The sequence below is a fragment of the Oryzias melastigma genome, linkage group LG4 (assembly GCF_002922805.2).
Source record: "Oryzias melastigma strain HK-1 linkage group LG4, ASM292280v2, whole genome shotgun sequence".
In the NCBI taxonomy this organism is placed as follows: domain Eukaryota; kingdom Metazoa; phylum Chordata; class Actinopteri; order Beloniformes; family Adrianichthyidae; genus Oryzias; species Oryzias melastigma.
Genome location: NC_050515.1, coordinates 2,214,528 through 2,231,265, shown reverse-complemented (window position 1 = coordinate 2,231,265; position 16,738 = coordinate 2,214,528). Strand labels below are relative to the sequence as shown.

Genomic DNA, 16,738 nt, shown 5'->3' with positions numbered 1-16,738 from the left:
GTGTTACGGAGTTAGTTCTATTAAAACACCTCAGAACAAAACATTAATGATATGAATTCAGAAAAACGAACTGAGAGAAAGGACTTGGTTTTAGAAACATTCAGATAACTCTGTGTATTTCACACTCAGAAAACTTAGTTAATCTTTGTTGGTGACCATTGACTTTGTGCACTTGGAAACTTGTGAGCTTCTGCGTACTTTCAGCTAGACACCATTCAAACCTTAAAAAGTTCAGCTATGAATGGATTTGTTTTTATGGGAAATTTGGAGTTTAGTTATTATTTAGTTATTATTTTAGCAATATGATAGCTAATATGATGGCTAATTTAGACATTTTTCTAGTTTTTCTAAGCTAATTAGGACTTTAGCTAATATTTTAGCAATATGCTAAATTTTAGCAATATGCTAAAATATTGGCAAAGTTAGATTTTCCAGTTTTTTTTCCGGCTGATTGGAGTTTAGCTGATATTTTAGTCATATGCTAGCTTTTTTTGGGTAATTTAGACATTTTTTAAGCTAACTTTCCTGTCACAAACAAGCTGGTTCCATGTGCAGCAGGTTTATTAGTTCAGGCAGGAACTAAGCACAGCTAAAAGTCCACAAAACGAAATCAGTGTCAGGCAGGGAGAATTCATCAATGAGGATGGAGACCTCTGAGAAAAGACTAGAGTTGTCAGAGTCCAGGCGATGGTCAGGGCAGACAGAGATGAAGCAGGGTAAGGTACACAGCAGATCAGGTCAAGGATGAAACGCTCAGTAAGGCAGACAGGGCGGCACAAACAATACTTCGCAGTGAATGTCGCTCTGTGTGCTGCTTAAGAAGCAGGTGGTTGATTGTCTGATTGGAGACAGCTGAGCAGCATCCAGGAACTGTGGGCTGGGGCTTCTGGGAGATGAAGTGCAGTCAGTACTCTGTGATAATGTGTGTATTTATGTTGATGGTATTCACTGATGACTATTTGTTATGGCCATCTTACCTGATTTTTGTTCATTAGTGTCATATAAGCCCATGTGGGCTGGGCACCTGAGTGCATGACACTTTAATAAAAAAAATATTCATTCATTCATATTCATTCATTCACTCTCTTTCTCTCTCACTCTCATTCACTATCTTATGCAATGAATTCATGTATTACATTTTGACAATATTCTGGTAAAAATGTGCGAGTAATGCCAACAATTCATTTTCACCAGGTACTAGATGTGTGCAAGTCTTGGCGAGTTTCGAGTAGGCTATGTGGCAGATGCAAAATTTATGCTAAACACTCAGAAAGGATTGCCAAAATAATCTGGTTCTTGTAGTCTAAGACTGCTGCAGGACAGAATAAGTTAGCAGATGTTTAAAAAACGATTCAGAGCAAGAATGGTTATTCTGACTAACAGTAATAGCTGAGTATTTCTCTATAGATGTCTAGAAGTCCCTCAGTCTAGTTTTCATATACAGTCAAAGTTTGCAATCTTTACCTGGGAATGGATTTATGTGATCCCAGAAAAGCTATATGTGTCCAGAAACCTTTGTGCCGGATAAAGCAGAAGAATGCTGCTTATCTAAACTCGTTTTGGGTCGCAGGAGCTGTGAGCAGTTCCCACAATGACTCACCACATACTCCCGGAAGAGTCCCTTTCGCCAAAGGCACTGTAGGATCCATCCTGCCGCTTGTAGGTGAGTTGTCTCTGGTAGCCTACAGAACGACAAAGTGCGAAAACATCCTTAGCAGTAAATTCTGTTTGTTGTCGTTTCCACAGTGTTCTCCTCTGGAGATACTCTGCAATGCTGCACAATGCAGAGGAAAGTAAAGATATTGTTTAAAATAGAAGTCTAACTTATGGTCTACATCAAAAATATGATTTTCTGAATTCTTTACATTTTGCTGATTCTGTTTCATTTCTACTCAAAAGACAAAATGATAATCTGTTAAATAAATGGCTAAACAAATTGATGTAAAGCCAAAAAAAAGACTCAGTTACCTTGAAGCAAATAGTCTGTAGCTTCATTTTCGACCTCCTGGCTGAGCTGCCTGGTCTTCTGCAAGTACTTCAGAACAAAGACGTTTGGGGCAAAGTGGATCATGTTCTGCTCACCACACCCAAAGGGAAGTCTAAGAAGATTGTCCAGGTTATTTAAAGTGGGGCCCATGACATCTCCTGTTAGAGGTAACAGATACACACAAATTAGCAACTCTCACTCCATCTGTGTTACTGTGATTTCTTGACCTAGCCAAGGGGTCTGCAACCTTTAACAGTAAAAAGAGCTATTTGGGTTTGTTTTCTACTGATCAAAACCTAGAAGGAGGCAAATAGTCTTATTTTAGCCTTTAGGAAATTTGGATTTGCATTCATTAAGTTTTTTTTTAATAAATATGAATTATGTCAGTTTTTTAACATGAACAAAAGCAAAAATGTTAGAAGCAATTAGCATCTCTCAAAATGTTTTTTTTTTTTTTACATTTTTACCTTTTACCTTGGATTACAAATGAGCCAAAAAAGCTTGTTCATGTGTAAATACTAGTTGAACACAGAAATAGCCTAAAATTCCTCAGTAAACTAAATTAGCCAAAAACGTTAGCATTTTGCTAAAATAAATAGCTAAACTCCAAATTAGCATTAAAAATGTCAGCGGAGGTCAAATTAGCCCAAAAAAAGCTAGCACATTGCTTAATGTCTACCTGAACTCCAAAATTGCCTAAAATTCCTCAGTAAATCAAATTAGTCAGAAATGTTAGCCTGTTGCTAAAATGGAAGCTAAACTCCAAGTTAACCTTAAAAGTCCCAGTAGTTAACAAATTAACCAAAAATGTTAGCATGTTGCTATAATATAGGATACATTCTAAATTAGCCTTAATAGTCCCAGTAAACTAAATTAGCCAAAAAAGTTAGCATGTGGCTAAACTAGAAGATAAACTAAATTAGCCTAAAAGACCCCAGCAGATAACAAATTAGCCAAAAACGTTAGCATGTTGCCAAAATATTAGCTAAACTCCAATTTTTTGAAAATTACTATAAAAAATTAAAATATGAATATATTTAAAGGCTTTTGTTGATTTACTTAAAATGTTGAAATTCAAGACTTTCTCATTCATTTCACTTTAAAGAATTCACACAGTAAATGCTAATTAAGTAATCCTTACTTCAAAAGAATACTATTTTATTTTTCTTCTGCTAGAGAGCTACAATGGAGAGATAAAAGGGCAACATGTGGCTCTGGAGCTGCAGGTTGCAGATCCCTGACCCCCCATGAAGTCAAGAAGAATGTCCTTAAATGTCCATCCATAAACTGGCTTACCAATCATGGATGCAGTGGCTCTTTCTGATCCAGGCACCATGTTGTGTGGAACCCCCAATGTGAAGGCCTCATTGTGATTGTCGTCAGAATCTTCCTTCCTCCAGATCTTGAACTCCCCGACTGAACCCCAGCCTGTTGAGAAGCCGATATGTTGCACCTGGAAAAAAAAAATAACATGAGAACAGTAAAAAAAAAAAAAAACAGCCACTAAGAAATGTGCAGATATCAAAATAACAAACCTGTCCTTGGAATTGGCCGGACCATTGGAGGATGATTGATTCATTGGATGGATGAATACCATGCCCCACCTAAACAGGAAAACGCTTCGTTAGTTTCACCTTTCTTTTTTCGTCAAACCATTGCCTCATTTGTTGATATAACCACAAAACTCTAATAAGAATAGACCATTCTGAAAGAACATACAGGTATGGGAACTCAAAAAAAACATTTAAAAGAGGCTTATAGAGCACACTTCCTTTCTTGAGTTTTACAATCATTACCAACATCAGGCCAAGGTTCACCCAGTGTCCTCCAAGCTCGTTAAGTTTCACCTAACACCAGTAAAAGTGGCGCCATTTTTACACACACGAGCTGATTAGAGATTTTTATTGACCTTTCCTTGTGTGAGAGCATAGAGTGAATAGTCAAACAGTAAAACTATCTGCATAGTACTGTGGAGTTGTACTGCGCTCTCACCTGAACGAGGCCATCCTTCCAGCTTATCCAGAAACTACGAAACTCATCCCAGGACAGGATACCCGGGGTGTGGGCGGAGGCCAGCGGCTCTCCCATCTTCCCCAAAGAAATCCAGGAGCGAGTGTTCTGTCGACCTCCAAGGACAATCTCAAGCATCTCTGCACTGTCATGGGGACTGGCAGAGAGGGCAAAGTGGGCGTTGTTGTGGGTCTTCACCGCCACCTGGAACTCGGTCATCTTGCTTGGTTTTTTGACGTACTGATATTCATATTTGTTTGGGGTGGAAATGTGAATTCTCTCTGGAAACAACACAAAAGAGACTTCTGTTTGCATAGTTAAGGGCTTGCTAGTGTGTCGTGAAAGAGGATGCCAGAAATGTACACGGTATTTGTACTGACCATTGGGACAGAAGAAGACACTGTAAGTGTATTCTCTTGGCAGGCCTTCTGGCTGTAGTAAAGGGGAGATATTGAGTAATTTGTCATCTGAAAATGGCACAATAGGTTTTAAAACAATGTTATTTCCTATTAAGTGATAGTGAAAAAATTCAACCCTCTAACCTCCACCAGGACAGTCCTGCGAACGTAGTCCAAGCCAGTTGGAATCCTCCTTTCCTCCACATCATTTCCTACTTTGCCTGTAAGGAAACCATCTGAACAGCAGCTTGGAGAACTGTAGGCGATGGCTCGGGCTGTGAGGGTGGGACAGAAGAAAAACAGCCTTCAGTCCTTCAACTCCGCCATACCAAAGAATCTCTTAATGCCAATTTCATGAACTTTTGGTTTCAAAGAAATGCAAGAGTCAAGATTCTACCACTAGAGGGACAAATGACCAGAAATTAATGCAACTTGTATTCAAGACCATTAAAAGTCTTTTGGAGTCCCACAGGGTTGTCCATCCATCTTCTTCCACTCATCCAGGTCCAGGTCACAGGGGCAACAGTCTAAGAAAAGATGCCCAGACTTCTCTCTCCCCGGCCACTTGCTCCAGCTCCTCTGGGAGGACCTTAAGGCGTTACCAGGCCAACCAAGATACATAGTCTGCCCGAGCCACCTCAACTGTCTCAGCTTGATATGGAGGAGAAGAGGCTCTACTCCGAGCTCTCTCCAGGTGACCGAGCTTCTCACCCTATCTCTAAGGGAGCGCCCAGCCACCCTCCGGAGAAAACTCATGTCAACCACTTGTAGTCAGGATCTTGTTCTTTCGGTCATGACCCAGAGCTCATGATCATGGGAGAGTACTGGAACGAAGATTGACCGGTAAATTGAGAGCTTTGGTTTCTGGGTCAGCTCTCTCTTCAACAAAACAGACCAGTGCAGCGACTGTATAACGATGGAAGCCGCTCCAATCCACCTGTCGATCTCACGCTCTGATCTTCCCTCACTCGGGAACAAGACCTCAAGATATCTAAACTCCTCCACCTGAGACAGAAGCACTCCACCAACCGAGAGAGAACAAACCCCTTTTCTCTAGTCGATAACCACAAAGTTGTATCCTTTGTTTTGGGATCTATTAGTTTCCTTTTTCAGGAGCTTGACTAGTTGAGGGGTGGAAAAGGGAGAGTGCACGCCATAGCTGAAGGGCTATTGAAAAATAAATAATACAGCTTGATGGGGGATTCCTTCTAATCTGTTGTTGTATCTCTTTTTTTTCAATGAAACTCTGTTTCATTCATTCATTCATTCATTTTCTAAACCAATTTGGTCCCTTTCTAGAGCACGGGGGGGGGTTGAAGGCCTGGACAGGTTGCCAGTCTGTCGCAGGGCAGCAGTCCCATACACATTCACACTTGGGAACAATTTAGAGCAAGGATAGGCAACTCCAGGTCTTGAGGGCCACATTCCTGCATGTTTTCCAACATTCCCTGCTCTGGCGTGTTCTAACTGACTGGACACATCTGAACCAGTCATGAGTAGGGCTTGGATATCAGGAAATCATGCAGACACTGCGGCCCTCAAGGCCTAGAGTTGCCATCCATGGTTAGAGTAACCAATTAACCTATGACCTCTCTTTTTGGACTGTGGGAGGAAGACAGAGTCTTGGAGAAAAGCCCCGCATGCACAGGAAGAGTGTGCCAACTCCAAACAGAAAGGTCCTCCATTGGTGATTCAGTTTCAGGTTTCACTTGAACCGGGAGCCTTCTTGATGTGAGGGATGAGTGCTAACGACTGCACCACCGAAATTGACACTCCCAATTTCCTTAACGTTTGGTCTTCTTGTTGCGTGCTGTCTAGTTTCGGTTTGTAAAAAAAACAGGGGCTTGTCCGGGATTTAAACTTGAGACCTCTGGCACCCAAAGCAAGAATCATTCCTCTAGACCTCTAGTTTAGGTTTGTAGCACTTGTAAGAGTCAATCACAAAGAAATCACAGAAAATGTAGGACCAACAAGCCAACAGTTGGTACCAGCGCTGACTAATCCATTCCAACAAAATGGAAGACTAGACCAAGATAAGGCAAATGAAGAGAAACAACTCTGAACACTTGTGCCAGTTAAGTGTTCAGATGTTACTTGGTTTAAAAGGTTTTCTTAGAGAGTTTTATCCCAAAAGTCAGAGATAACAACATTGTGTAAACAGTTCTGTGGATCAGCAAATTTTAGACTAATTTGGTTTACTGAGGAATTTTAAGCTATTTTGGAGTTTAGCTAATATTTAAGCAATGTGCTAGCTTTTTTGGGTAATTTGGCATCTACTGGGATATTTTTATGCTAATTTGGAGTTTAGCTAATATTTTAGCAACATGCTAATGTTTTTGGCTAATTTGTTATATACTGAGGTTTTTATAGGCTAACTTAGAGGCTAGCTTCTATTTTAGCAACAGGCTAACGCTTTTGACTAATTTAGTTTACTGAGGAATTTTATGCTAATTTAGAGTTTAGCTAGTATTTAAGCAATGTGCTAGCTTTTTTTTTTGGCTAATTTGGCATACTGAGGTTTTTTATGCTAATTTGGAGTTTAGCTAATATTTGAGCAGCATGCTAACATTTTTGGCTAATTTGTTATCTACCGAGGTTTTTACAGTTTAATTTAGAGTTTAGCTTCTATTTTAGCAACATGCTAACATTTTTGCCGTATTTAGTTCACTGAGGAATATTAGGCTATTTTGGGGTTTTGCTAGTGCTTAAGCATCGAGCTAGCCTTTTTGGCTAATTTGGCATCTACTAAGGTTTTTTTGGGCTAATTTCGAGTTCAGCTCATATTCAAGCAACACACTAAATATTTTTTTGCCAAATTGGCATGTATTAGGGATATTTAAGTAATTTTACTACCATTTTTCAGAAATTAGGGTCAACTTCAGTGTTCTTTTATAGTTCTTCAAAGAAATTTCCAGTCTTTTAGCAAATTTAACCTTTTTCAAATAGCTTTTGCATTTCCAGTTAATCCCTTCAACAATTAAAGTCAATTGCGTCACCATTTTCAGCTAAAAGCTTCAGCATCTTCAGCGACTACTTTCAGCAAATAGCATTCACACTAGCATTATTGCAGTTAATCCAATTCTTCTAAGTAGAACTGGATTAGGCTGGTCTGGGTTGTTAGGAACTGGACAGGGAAGGTATTCACACAAAACTATATCAAGGTAAAACTCAGGTAAAATGATTAACCGGCTGGGGTTGGGAAAACCATGAGGGTGATTAATAAATCCCTATAAGAAGAAAAAGATGACTGGTGAAAAAAGTGGATTCAGTGAAAATAAAAAAAACTTTTACTGTAATGAAATCATATCTCTATATTTGGATGTTTGGATGTTTTCTGGACCATCCAGCAATGCTGCACCCATATGATAAACTAATGAGATATTTGTTTGTACTGACAGTTCTATGTAATAAGGTTATGTCCTGGGAGTTTCTCCATCCAAGTTACTCCCACAGCCTAAAAACACAAAGTTTTCCAAAGGAAGAGTTTTAGTATGTGTCTGTGTGGTCCAGCTATGAGCTGGCAAGCTGTTCAGGGTGTAACCCGAGTGACAGCTGGCATTATTCACCTGTCGGGCTTACAAGGTAGGATGGTTATGTGTATAAATATACAAATGGGCCCTAACCTCTTGTGTTCACTGCACAAATCCACAGAGGGACACCACGTTCTCTTGCTTGGAAATGTGGCTCTGTGCCAATGGGCTTTCTTTGTGTGTGTGTAGTGAGAGGGAAACAAGGGGCCAGGGAATTATGAGTGGGGCCATGGGGGGCCCATTGACTGCCAGTGACCTGCAAGCTCATCAACATGCCACTGAGTGGCACAGCTCAGCTATGGTTACTCCCCCACTGCAGGCCTGCATTGCTTCTTTACGAGGGACTCTGGGGGGAACAATCTGTAACCTGGGTGGGTGAGTGGATCACACAAAGCTCAACTTTTTGGCTTGCAGAGCCTTTAAGTCGAAGGCTTTGTCTTTTTGAGAGTCATCACTCTGTCAGAACCTGTCCTGGGAGAACTGTAACGAAGAACCAAACCACTTAATACCATTTTCACGATCAATTAAACTCCTTTCTGATGTAAACATTGGATTTACAACACCTAAAATCAGGGGTGTAAAACTCAATCGCACAAGGAGCCAAAATCTAAAACCTTAGATCGCGGGCCGAAAAGGATAAACATTTATTAAACACTCTAAAACGAAATTTTAAAAACTTTAAGCCATAACTTTTTAACATGATTATGAACTACATATATAGCATTACCTTTGATAAAGCCGATGTGAATGCTGTAAGCTGAATTTGGCCGCTGAAAATGCTGGTGCTGATGGCTGAATATGCTGAAATTGATAACTAAAAACACAGAAGCTAATAGCTGAAAACACTGAAGCTGATAGCTAGCTAAAATATTAGCAAAATGCCAAATTAGCCTAAAAAATGAAAAAAAAAATCTAAATTAGCCAAAACAGATAGCTGAAATGTTAGCTAAACTCCAAAATAGCCTTAAAAATGGAGAAAAAGCCAAAATAGCTAGCATGCAGCTGAAATATTAGCTAAATGCAAAATTAGAAAGCGGATAGCTGAAAATGCTGAAATTGATAGTTAGAAATGCTGAAGCTGAAAGCTGGAAAATCTGAAGATGATAGCCAGCTAAAATATGAGCTAAATTCCAAATTAGCCTAAAAAAAAAAAAAAAACTTAGGTTAGCAAAAACAGCTAGCATGTACCTGAAAAAATACCTAAACTTTAAAATAGCTTAAAAACTGAAAAAAAGCATAAATAGCTAGTGTGTAAATATTAGCGTATCTCCAAAACAGCATAAAAAACTTTTTAAAAATTAGCCCAAACAGCTAGCATGTAGCTGAAATATTAGCTAAACTCCAAAACAGCCTAAATAAATCTTAGTAAATGGCAAAATAGTCCAAATAGCTAGCAGAATGCCAATCTTTAAAACTTTAAAAATGTAACTTTTTAACATAATTGTGAATAATAAAAAGGCAGGAATATTATTCCAGAATAAATCAAATTAAACCTTAAATAATCTTAAATATTTTAGTCTACATGAAAATATCTTTGGTTAAATGTATTCAAGTTAGAAATGAGCACAAGATAACTTCGGGTCATTAATAACAATATAATAAAAGGTTCTCGAGGGCCGGATAGAATTACCCGGAGGGCCGGATCCGGCCCCCGGGCCTTGACTTTGACACATTTCTTAAATGGTGGCGAAGAAGTTTTTTCACCCAGCAAATGTTACCCATTTGCACAGAAACGGGTCTTTAAAAAGTGAAAACATATTCTCATTTTTCCTTCGATAGTATCACTAGATACCTGTGATGTCAACAGATCCTAGTTCAGCGAAAGACAAAACGATGGATGTGGGAGTGGCTTCTCCAGGTCCGACGCACTTCTTTCGAGCAAGGTGGTGCTTTCCAGGATGACCAATAAACTTGACGCCCTTTGGAACGGACACTTTCACATGAACCTGTGAGAGGAAAAGGATCGCATGAAACAATCAGAGGGAGTTGATCTGTGCTGACAGGCTATCATGAGGTCATGTGTGCACAGCACGCTGTCCCTCGCGTAGCGTGTTTCCTCAAAGCTCTTAAAGTTGGGGTGAATTTTTAAGTCATACTACAAATTTTCCATGCTGCCTGACTCACGCCTTTCAGGCTCCCTGAAGGATTAACTTCTACCCATCATCCAATGTTTGCAGGGCTTCGTAATGCAAAAAAATGTTTTAAACTGAACTTTATTCGCACGCCACGAGTCATAAATACCAGAGCGGAAAATATAGGAATCACATGTTGCCGGGGTAGACATCAAAGGAAGGTCTATTCTGGTTTGCATATTCACCAAACACGACATCAGGGCAGCACACGCACAGACCATTTAAAATGCTCATCTGCAAACATCATGATGTCATGTGTGTGGACTGCAGGATGGACCCATTTAAGGCCAGAACAGATCTTGGACGGATCTTCAAAGTGAATCACAGTCCGGAGCCGGTATCAAATCAGGACATCTCAAACCTGGGGATTTTTTTACCCTTCAGCCTTTATAAGAACATTTATGACAGCGTAGCACATAAGCAAATAAGTGAATAACACATATGAACACAAACGCCTAAGTCTTCCATCAAACTCTTTTATCCCTATTTTTTTTCATTTTCCCAGTGTAATACTGCTACAGCCTTGCCTGCATGTGTTTATCATGCATCACCTTCTTTACAAATGTTAAACTTTAGCTTTTCCTACAATAGGATTTGGATTTTTCTGTAGAAAAGCAAATTTTCTGGTTTCATAGTCGTTCTTCCTTCAGGCATCAACTGGGACGTCCTGAAAACCAACCAGAGGAGGGCACCAGTTTGCAGTTTCTGCTTTTATCCTGACAGGAGCGTCAAATAAACCGTGAAAAATACTATTTTTGAATTGGAACTTGGATGTTAAAAGTGGACATAAAGATTAAAAAATGCTCAAATCTAAAATCTAATCAAGTTAACTGGAGATGAGTCTTACTTTTAAGAAGATTGTATGAGAGAAGTTCAACTCAAGTCCAAGACTAATACAAACTTCAGAGATGCAAGTCTATGTAATTATCTGGAAATCAGTGCTAGATGGTCATTTCAATTGGATTATGAAGTTTTATTATCTAAATAATAAGTTTGGATCATTTTCAAGTTCAGCGTCCGTCTCCCTCCAAGTTTGTTTGGAGTTCAAATCCCAGACTTGACAGTCCCACATTTCCCCATGTACCATCATATCATAAGTTATATAAAATGTATTTTTTCTAAATTTGTATTATCATTGTTTAGTTTTGAATGATTGTGTCGTTTCTAGGAAAACAAAACAGTCTGTTGATGAAAAAAAACATCAAACAAATACCAAAAACAAACAAACAAACATGAAAAATGTCAAACAAAGATCAAACAAACACCAAACAACATCAAACACAAAAAACATCAAAAGAACATAAAAAAAACATAAAACAAACAGAAAAAATCAGACAAACATAAAAAACGCCAAACAAACATCAAAAACATCACATATCTAATAAAAACTAAACAAACATTTAACATATGCAAAACATCAAACAAACATAGAAACATCAAACAAACAAATAAACATCAAACAAATACCAAAAAATATATATCAAACATAAAAACATCAAACAAAAACAATCAAATAAACATAAAAAACTTTAGAAACATCAAACAAAACATCAAACAAACATGAAACATTTTAAAACAAAAAACACAAAAAACATAAAAAAACATCAAACATAAAAATAACATAAAAAAAAAACATCAAGTGGGATGTGCGTGAGCGGTCTGTTATGTTGTACTGCGCACAGCTGCATCTAAAGTATGTTTAAATCAATAATAATAATGGATTAGATTTATCTGCGCTTTTCCAGACGCTCAAATGTATGTAGTAACGCTAAAGTATTTTCCTAGTGTATGTGTCACAATAAAAAGAGTTGGAAAATAAGAATATGAATTTGTTTTCATAATTAAATTTTTTTAGCCGCTTTTCAAGAAAAAAAAACATATATATACAGTATATATATATATATTAAAAAGCATTGCAAGTTTTCACAAAAGCTGCTGCAACGTCAGGCGTTTTAGGCCGGAACAATCGTGTAGGTTCAGGTGTGTCAAAGCCACAGATGTATTGACGCTTCGCTGTGGACCTCCTACCTCAGAACAAGTGGGCAGGTAGTTGTAGACGGTGAGGGGAACTTTGGTCTGCTCGCCTCTGATTAAGCTGTAGGGCAACGTGACGTCAACAAAGAAGGGTTTGAAGGTGCGAAGCTCCACCCTCTTTGCCACGCCCAGACCCTTGGTTTCAGATAGGCCGACGGCCTCCGTCACCCATGTGGTGATGGAGTCGGGCACATCCAGCTGCAGGTCAGCCTCTCCGGTCTCAGAGCTATTAGATCAGAACATTTCAGTAAAGTGATGTTTTTCAGAAAAAAAACAGGTTTTTATGTTGCTAACACCTGTGTCAACACCTGCACTGATTTATCTCTAAAAACAATAGAGTCAGGTGTCGACCCAGAAGCCTGAAGTCATTCCTGGCATGCATCGCGCTGCTCTTGGCAGCGAATCACAGACCATAAGAACCCTGGAAAACCGCATGATCACGCCCTTCCGTTTGATCAAACCTGCCCATAATTCACTTTAACGGATCCTTTCTGAGGAAACTGAGCTGAGATCCCATCAAAACTAATCAAAGATATGGAAATGCATGGATAACTTATTTCTATTGGCTCAAAAAGAAGGAGCTTTAAAAAGAAAGAGAATATGAATTACTTTTTTACACAAAAAATAAAAAGCTAGATTATGTCAACATTTATGTTTGTCATCTCACGTTCATAACCTTAGAATAAAGATTGTGCTTCTATTCCTTCTTTTAATCTTATCTATCTATAGCTAACTCTCCAAAGTATTTAGGGTTGTTATTTTTCTGTTTCATTACTCAAATAAAATTCTTTCATACTTTCTTCCATCAATTCATCATTGCTCGCTGTGAATACCTTAGGAATGTAGCTAAATCACAACGAGGTATCTGGACAGAGCTTCGTGCACAAACAGAGCGGAGAGCAAAAAAAGCTTTACAGCAGATGGAAATACCTGACATTGAGGCAGTGCCACACCCACGTCTCCGGGAAGAACGTGCGCCTGTGTCTCTCTGCTCTACACCAGAAGAAAAAAAAATCCAGCAATCATTAAAAAGTCATGTATAGGATCTGAAATCCTTAACCAGACACCATGTGTTAAAACGTTTATGACTTTTATCACAACTTTTGGCAGAAAATATATTTTAACCAAAAGTAGAAGTTAAACAGAATTGTAATTTAGCACTTAAGAAAAAAAAAAAAACTTGAATTTTGAGCAGAACAACATTCAAGCTAAAATATGCAAAAATACACTGAGAATGTCTTGTCGTTTCATAATAGTATGAGTTACAAATACACTGTACACGTTTAATCATTGAGGGGTAAATCCTAGTGAGAACACAAAAGTACATTTTGATTTGATCTCTAATGAAAATGTTGTTTTTAACATGTTCCTGTAGCATTTTTCTCATGATGAAAGACAAATATAAAGAAAATTAGGTTTAGTATTTTTTTATTCAAATCACTGTGAATCAGAAAAAAAAGTGTCATTGGAAAAAGATTGTATTCGTAAGATAGATCCATGAACGTCTTTGTTTTCCTTGTCTGAGCTGGTATTTAGCGTAAAACTGAACATTTGGATCACTCAGATAATGCTCACCATTTCTGTTGCACCGCTAATTCTAGGTTGGGGGTGTGAGGGACTGTAAGCTAGCAGGAAAGCATGTAAATAGAGATCTCTCGGGAATGGAGAGTGAAAGAAGTGCAGAGTTTCTCCATACCAATAGTTCCACCCTGTCAGGGGTCAGCGCTCTGTCTCCCCCTCTGGTCACCAGGGGGAGCCAACTCCAGAGTACTGACTGCACTACATCTCCCAGCAGCCCCAGCACATGTTGCTCAGCTGTCTCTCATTTTCCAATCACTCAGGACACTTAAACAGTCACACTCAGTGCGAAGTATTGTTTGTGCCACCCTGCTTGCATTTCTGAGCGTTTCTATCTGGACCTGATCTTCTGTTTCTGACTCTCCTTTATCTCTGATTGTCTGCTGCCTGCCCTGACCCTTGCCTGGACTCTGATAACTCTCTTCTTGGATGACCCCATGCTCATTATTGACCTCTGCCTGTCTGACCCTGATTTAGCTTTGAGGACTTTCAGCTGGGCTTGGTTCTTGTCTGAACTAATAAACCTGCTGCACGTGAAACCAGCTGTCTGCCCGTTTGTGACACACCTACAAATCAGAAGGGAATCTGCAGAAACTATGTTCTAAAAAAACAGATTTTTTGATTGTGCCTAAAATTGACAATCATAATTAAAAGACCACTGGGAACTCTTTGAAAATAGATCAAAAGATGATCCAAGTGGGATTTTAAAGACAACTTTAAAGAAACTCCTCTCTGATCTGAAGTTGAGGTTAAAACTGGATCCTAAACATTCGTGAAGCTGATTCCAGAACAACTAAATCAAAATTTCTGTGCTGACATTCCCTCCAAGAATACACCTTTATAGGTAACCTTCAGTCTGCTTTGAATAGATGTAAGAAGCAAAAACAACAAATGAGGAGAAGAAGATTTAAGGACCTCCATCTACACTTAATTAGGTGATGGTCCACAAATTCAAGCAAGTAATGATTCTAATAAATCTCTTACCTGTTTGAAGGGCGGGTGTTGACGGCAGCCACTGAGGTGGAGGTGTGCGGTTGAAAAGCAGGTACAGCTTCATCTGTGTACATTCCTCCACTCTGCCGGTGGTTTAAGCTCACTATATCTGTCATCACCACCAGCCCCGTTTCCTGTGTTTAGTATTAAACGAGAAATGAAACAACCACCAGGGCAGGTCTTGATGAAAGCTGAAGCTTGCTGTGTGAGCGCATCCTCACCGTGAAAGCGAAGCGAGCATCCTTAGTGATGTCCCAGTGCCACGGAAACACAGAAGAGCGCCTGCGCCTCTTGGATGACAGGCCAGGCCACCAGAAGTGGCTGTCATCTTTAGGACTGCCAAACACGTCGGAGACGTCAAACTCTGCCAACTCTTTGAACACCTGCACCACAAAATGAACACAAGGAAAGACTGCTTGTATGGGTATTTAATTTATATCAAGGGTTTGAGAGCTTGAGTTATCCAAGGAGTTAAGCTGTCTGGGGTTTTTGCCCCTTGTAGGGTCTCCCACGGTAGACAGGTCGTGGTAATGGTGTATAATTGTGCAGCGCTTTTCTACCTTTACCTTTACAGTCACAGACCCATTCACACATTCTCACTGATGGTAGCTTTGCTGCCGAACACTGGTGCCAACCTTCCATCAGAGGCTTTTTGGGGTTCAGTGTCTTGCCCAAGGACACTTCGAGACATGGGTGGGCAAGGTGAGAACCACCATTCCATAGTGCCATGGCTACCCGGCTTGTCATGGGTGACAAACTCTGGGTGACAAAAGCTCTCTACAAGAGTTGCTCATGGTGAGAGGCGGTGGGTTGGTGTGGGGTTATTCATGAGCCCCCAGCTGAACCCCCCAAATGTTGGGGTTCACCCTAGTGAACAAGAGGGTTATGTCCCTTCACCTTCAGGTGGGGGATAGGTCTCTGTGGTTTTGGCTTACAGGCCATTTAGCAGATTGTGGTACCAAGCCTTTTTGTTGTCTCTTGAAGAGGTACTGGAATGTGCCCTAGAACCCCCAGTCCTCCTGGGGGACTTAAATGCCCACATGGCATGACAGTGGCACCTGGAGGGGCAAGATTGGTAGGAATGGCCTCGATGATTTGAATCCGAGTGGTGTTTTTGTTGTTGTACAACTGTGCTCGTCATAGTTTGTCCATAATGAACACTATCTTCGTCCACCAATACACTTGGCAACATGACACTCCAGGCAGGAGATCAATGATCAACTTTGTAGTTAATTTTGGGGACATTCGAGCTGTGAGTCTTGGAAACTGGGGTAATGCGAGGGGCAGAGGTGTCCATTGATCACTACCTGGTGGTCAGTTGGATTTGTCGGTGGGAAAGGAGGCTGGAGAGACTTGCTTTGAGAGTCTGCTGGGAATGTCTGGTTGAGCCTCTGTCAGGTACCGAGGGAGGTTGGTGACATTGAGCCCGACTTGACCATGTTTACCACCTCTATTGTCTCTGCTGCTGTTCGGAGCTGTGGTTGCAAGGTCTCTGGTGCCTGTCATGGTGTCAATCCTAGAACCCCGGTGGTGAATACGGTGGTGAGTGAAGGAATACCGTCAAGCTGAAGAAGTCATTACAAGCCTGTCTGGCTTGTGGAACTCCAGAGGCAGCTGACAGGTACCGGTAATCTAAGCAAGCTGCGGCCAAGCAGCCTATTGTGGAGGCAAAAATTTGGTTCTGGGAAGAGTTTGGTGAGGCCATGGAGAAGGACAATCGGTTGGCCTCAAAGAGATTCTGACAAACCATCCTGCACTTCAGGAGGGAAAAGCAGTTTTCTTTAGGCACCAGTTGAGGAGCTGTTGAACTCGACTGGGGACATTGTCGGGTGATGGAAGGAATACTTCGAGGATCTCCTCAAACCTGCTGACATACTTTCCTTTAGAGAAGCAGAGGATGAGGACTTTGGGGTTGAACTGTACACCACCCGAGCTTTTAAGTTGCAAAGCAACGGGAGTGGATGAGGTCTGCTCTGACTGAGTGCTGTGGGAGTGTCTTGGCTGACACAACATGCACGTCCTGGCAGTTGGGAACTGTACCACTGGATTAGCAGACAGAGGTGGTGGTTTCCCTTT

At 40.2% G+C, this 16,738-nt stretch overlaps 1 protein-coding gene across 3 annotated transcripts in view; it reads right to left on the bottom strand.

The window, feature by feature from the left end:
• cpamd8 (C3 and PZP like alpha-2-macroglobulin domain containing 8) overlaps positions 1–16,738 on the bottom strand; it is a 65,510-nt gene that overhangs the window by 26,132 nt on the left and 22,640 nt on the right. For all 3 annotated transcript variants that reach the window (XR_002919932.2, XM_024278331.2, XM_024278332.2), the window contains exons 17-28: positions 14,884–15,045; positions 14,654–14,796; positions 13,022–13,084; positions 12,086–12,317; positions 9,718–9,871; positions 4,540–4,670; positions 4,378–4,429; positions 3,980–4,278; positions 3,523–3,591; positions 3,284–3,440; positions 1,969–2,145; positions 1,601–1,682 (exon numbers count right to left, since the gene is read on the bottom strand). Coding sequence is in view for 2 of the 3 variants with exons in the window: in XM_024278331.2 (XP_024134099.1) it covers positions 1,601–1,682; positions 1,969–2,145; positions 3,284–3,440; positions 3,523–3,591; positions 3,980–4,278; positions 4,378–4,429; positions 4,540–4,670; positions 9,718–9,871; positions 12,086–12,317; positions 13,022–13,084; positions 14,654–14,796; positions 14,884–15,045 (1,721 nt within the window). In the remaining variant the exon portion in view is untranslated. The remainder of the gene's footprint in view (positions 1–1,600; positions 1,683–1,968; positions 2,146–3,283; positions 3,441–3,522; positions 3,592–3,979; positions 4,279–4,377; positions 4,430–4,539; positions 4,671–9,717; positions 9,872–12,085; positions 12,318–13,021; positions 13,085–14,653; positions 14,797–14,883; positions 15,046–16,738) is intronic.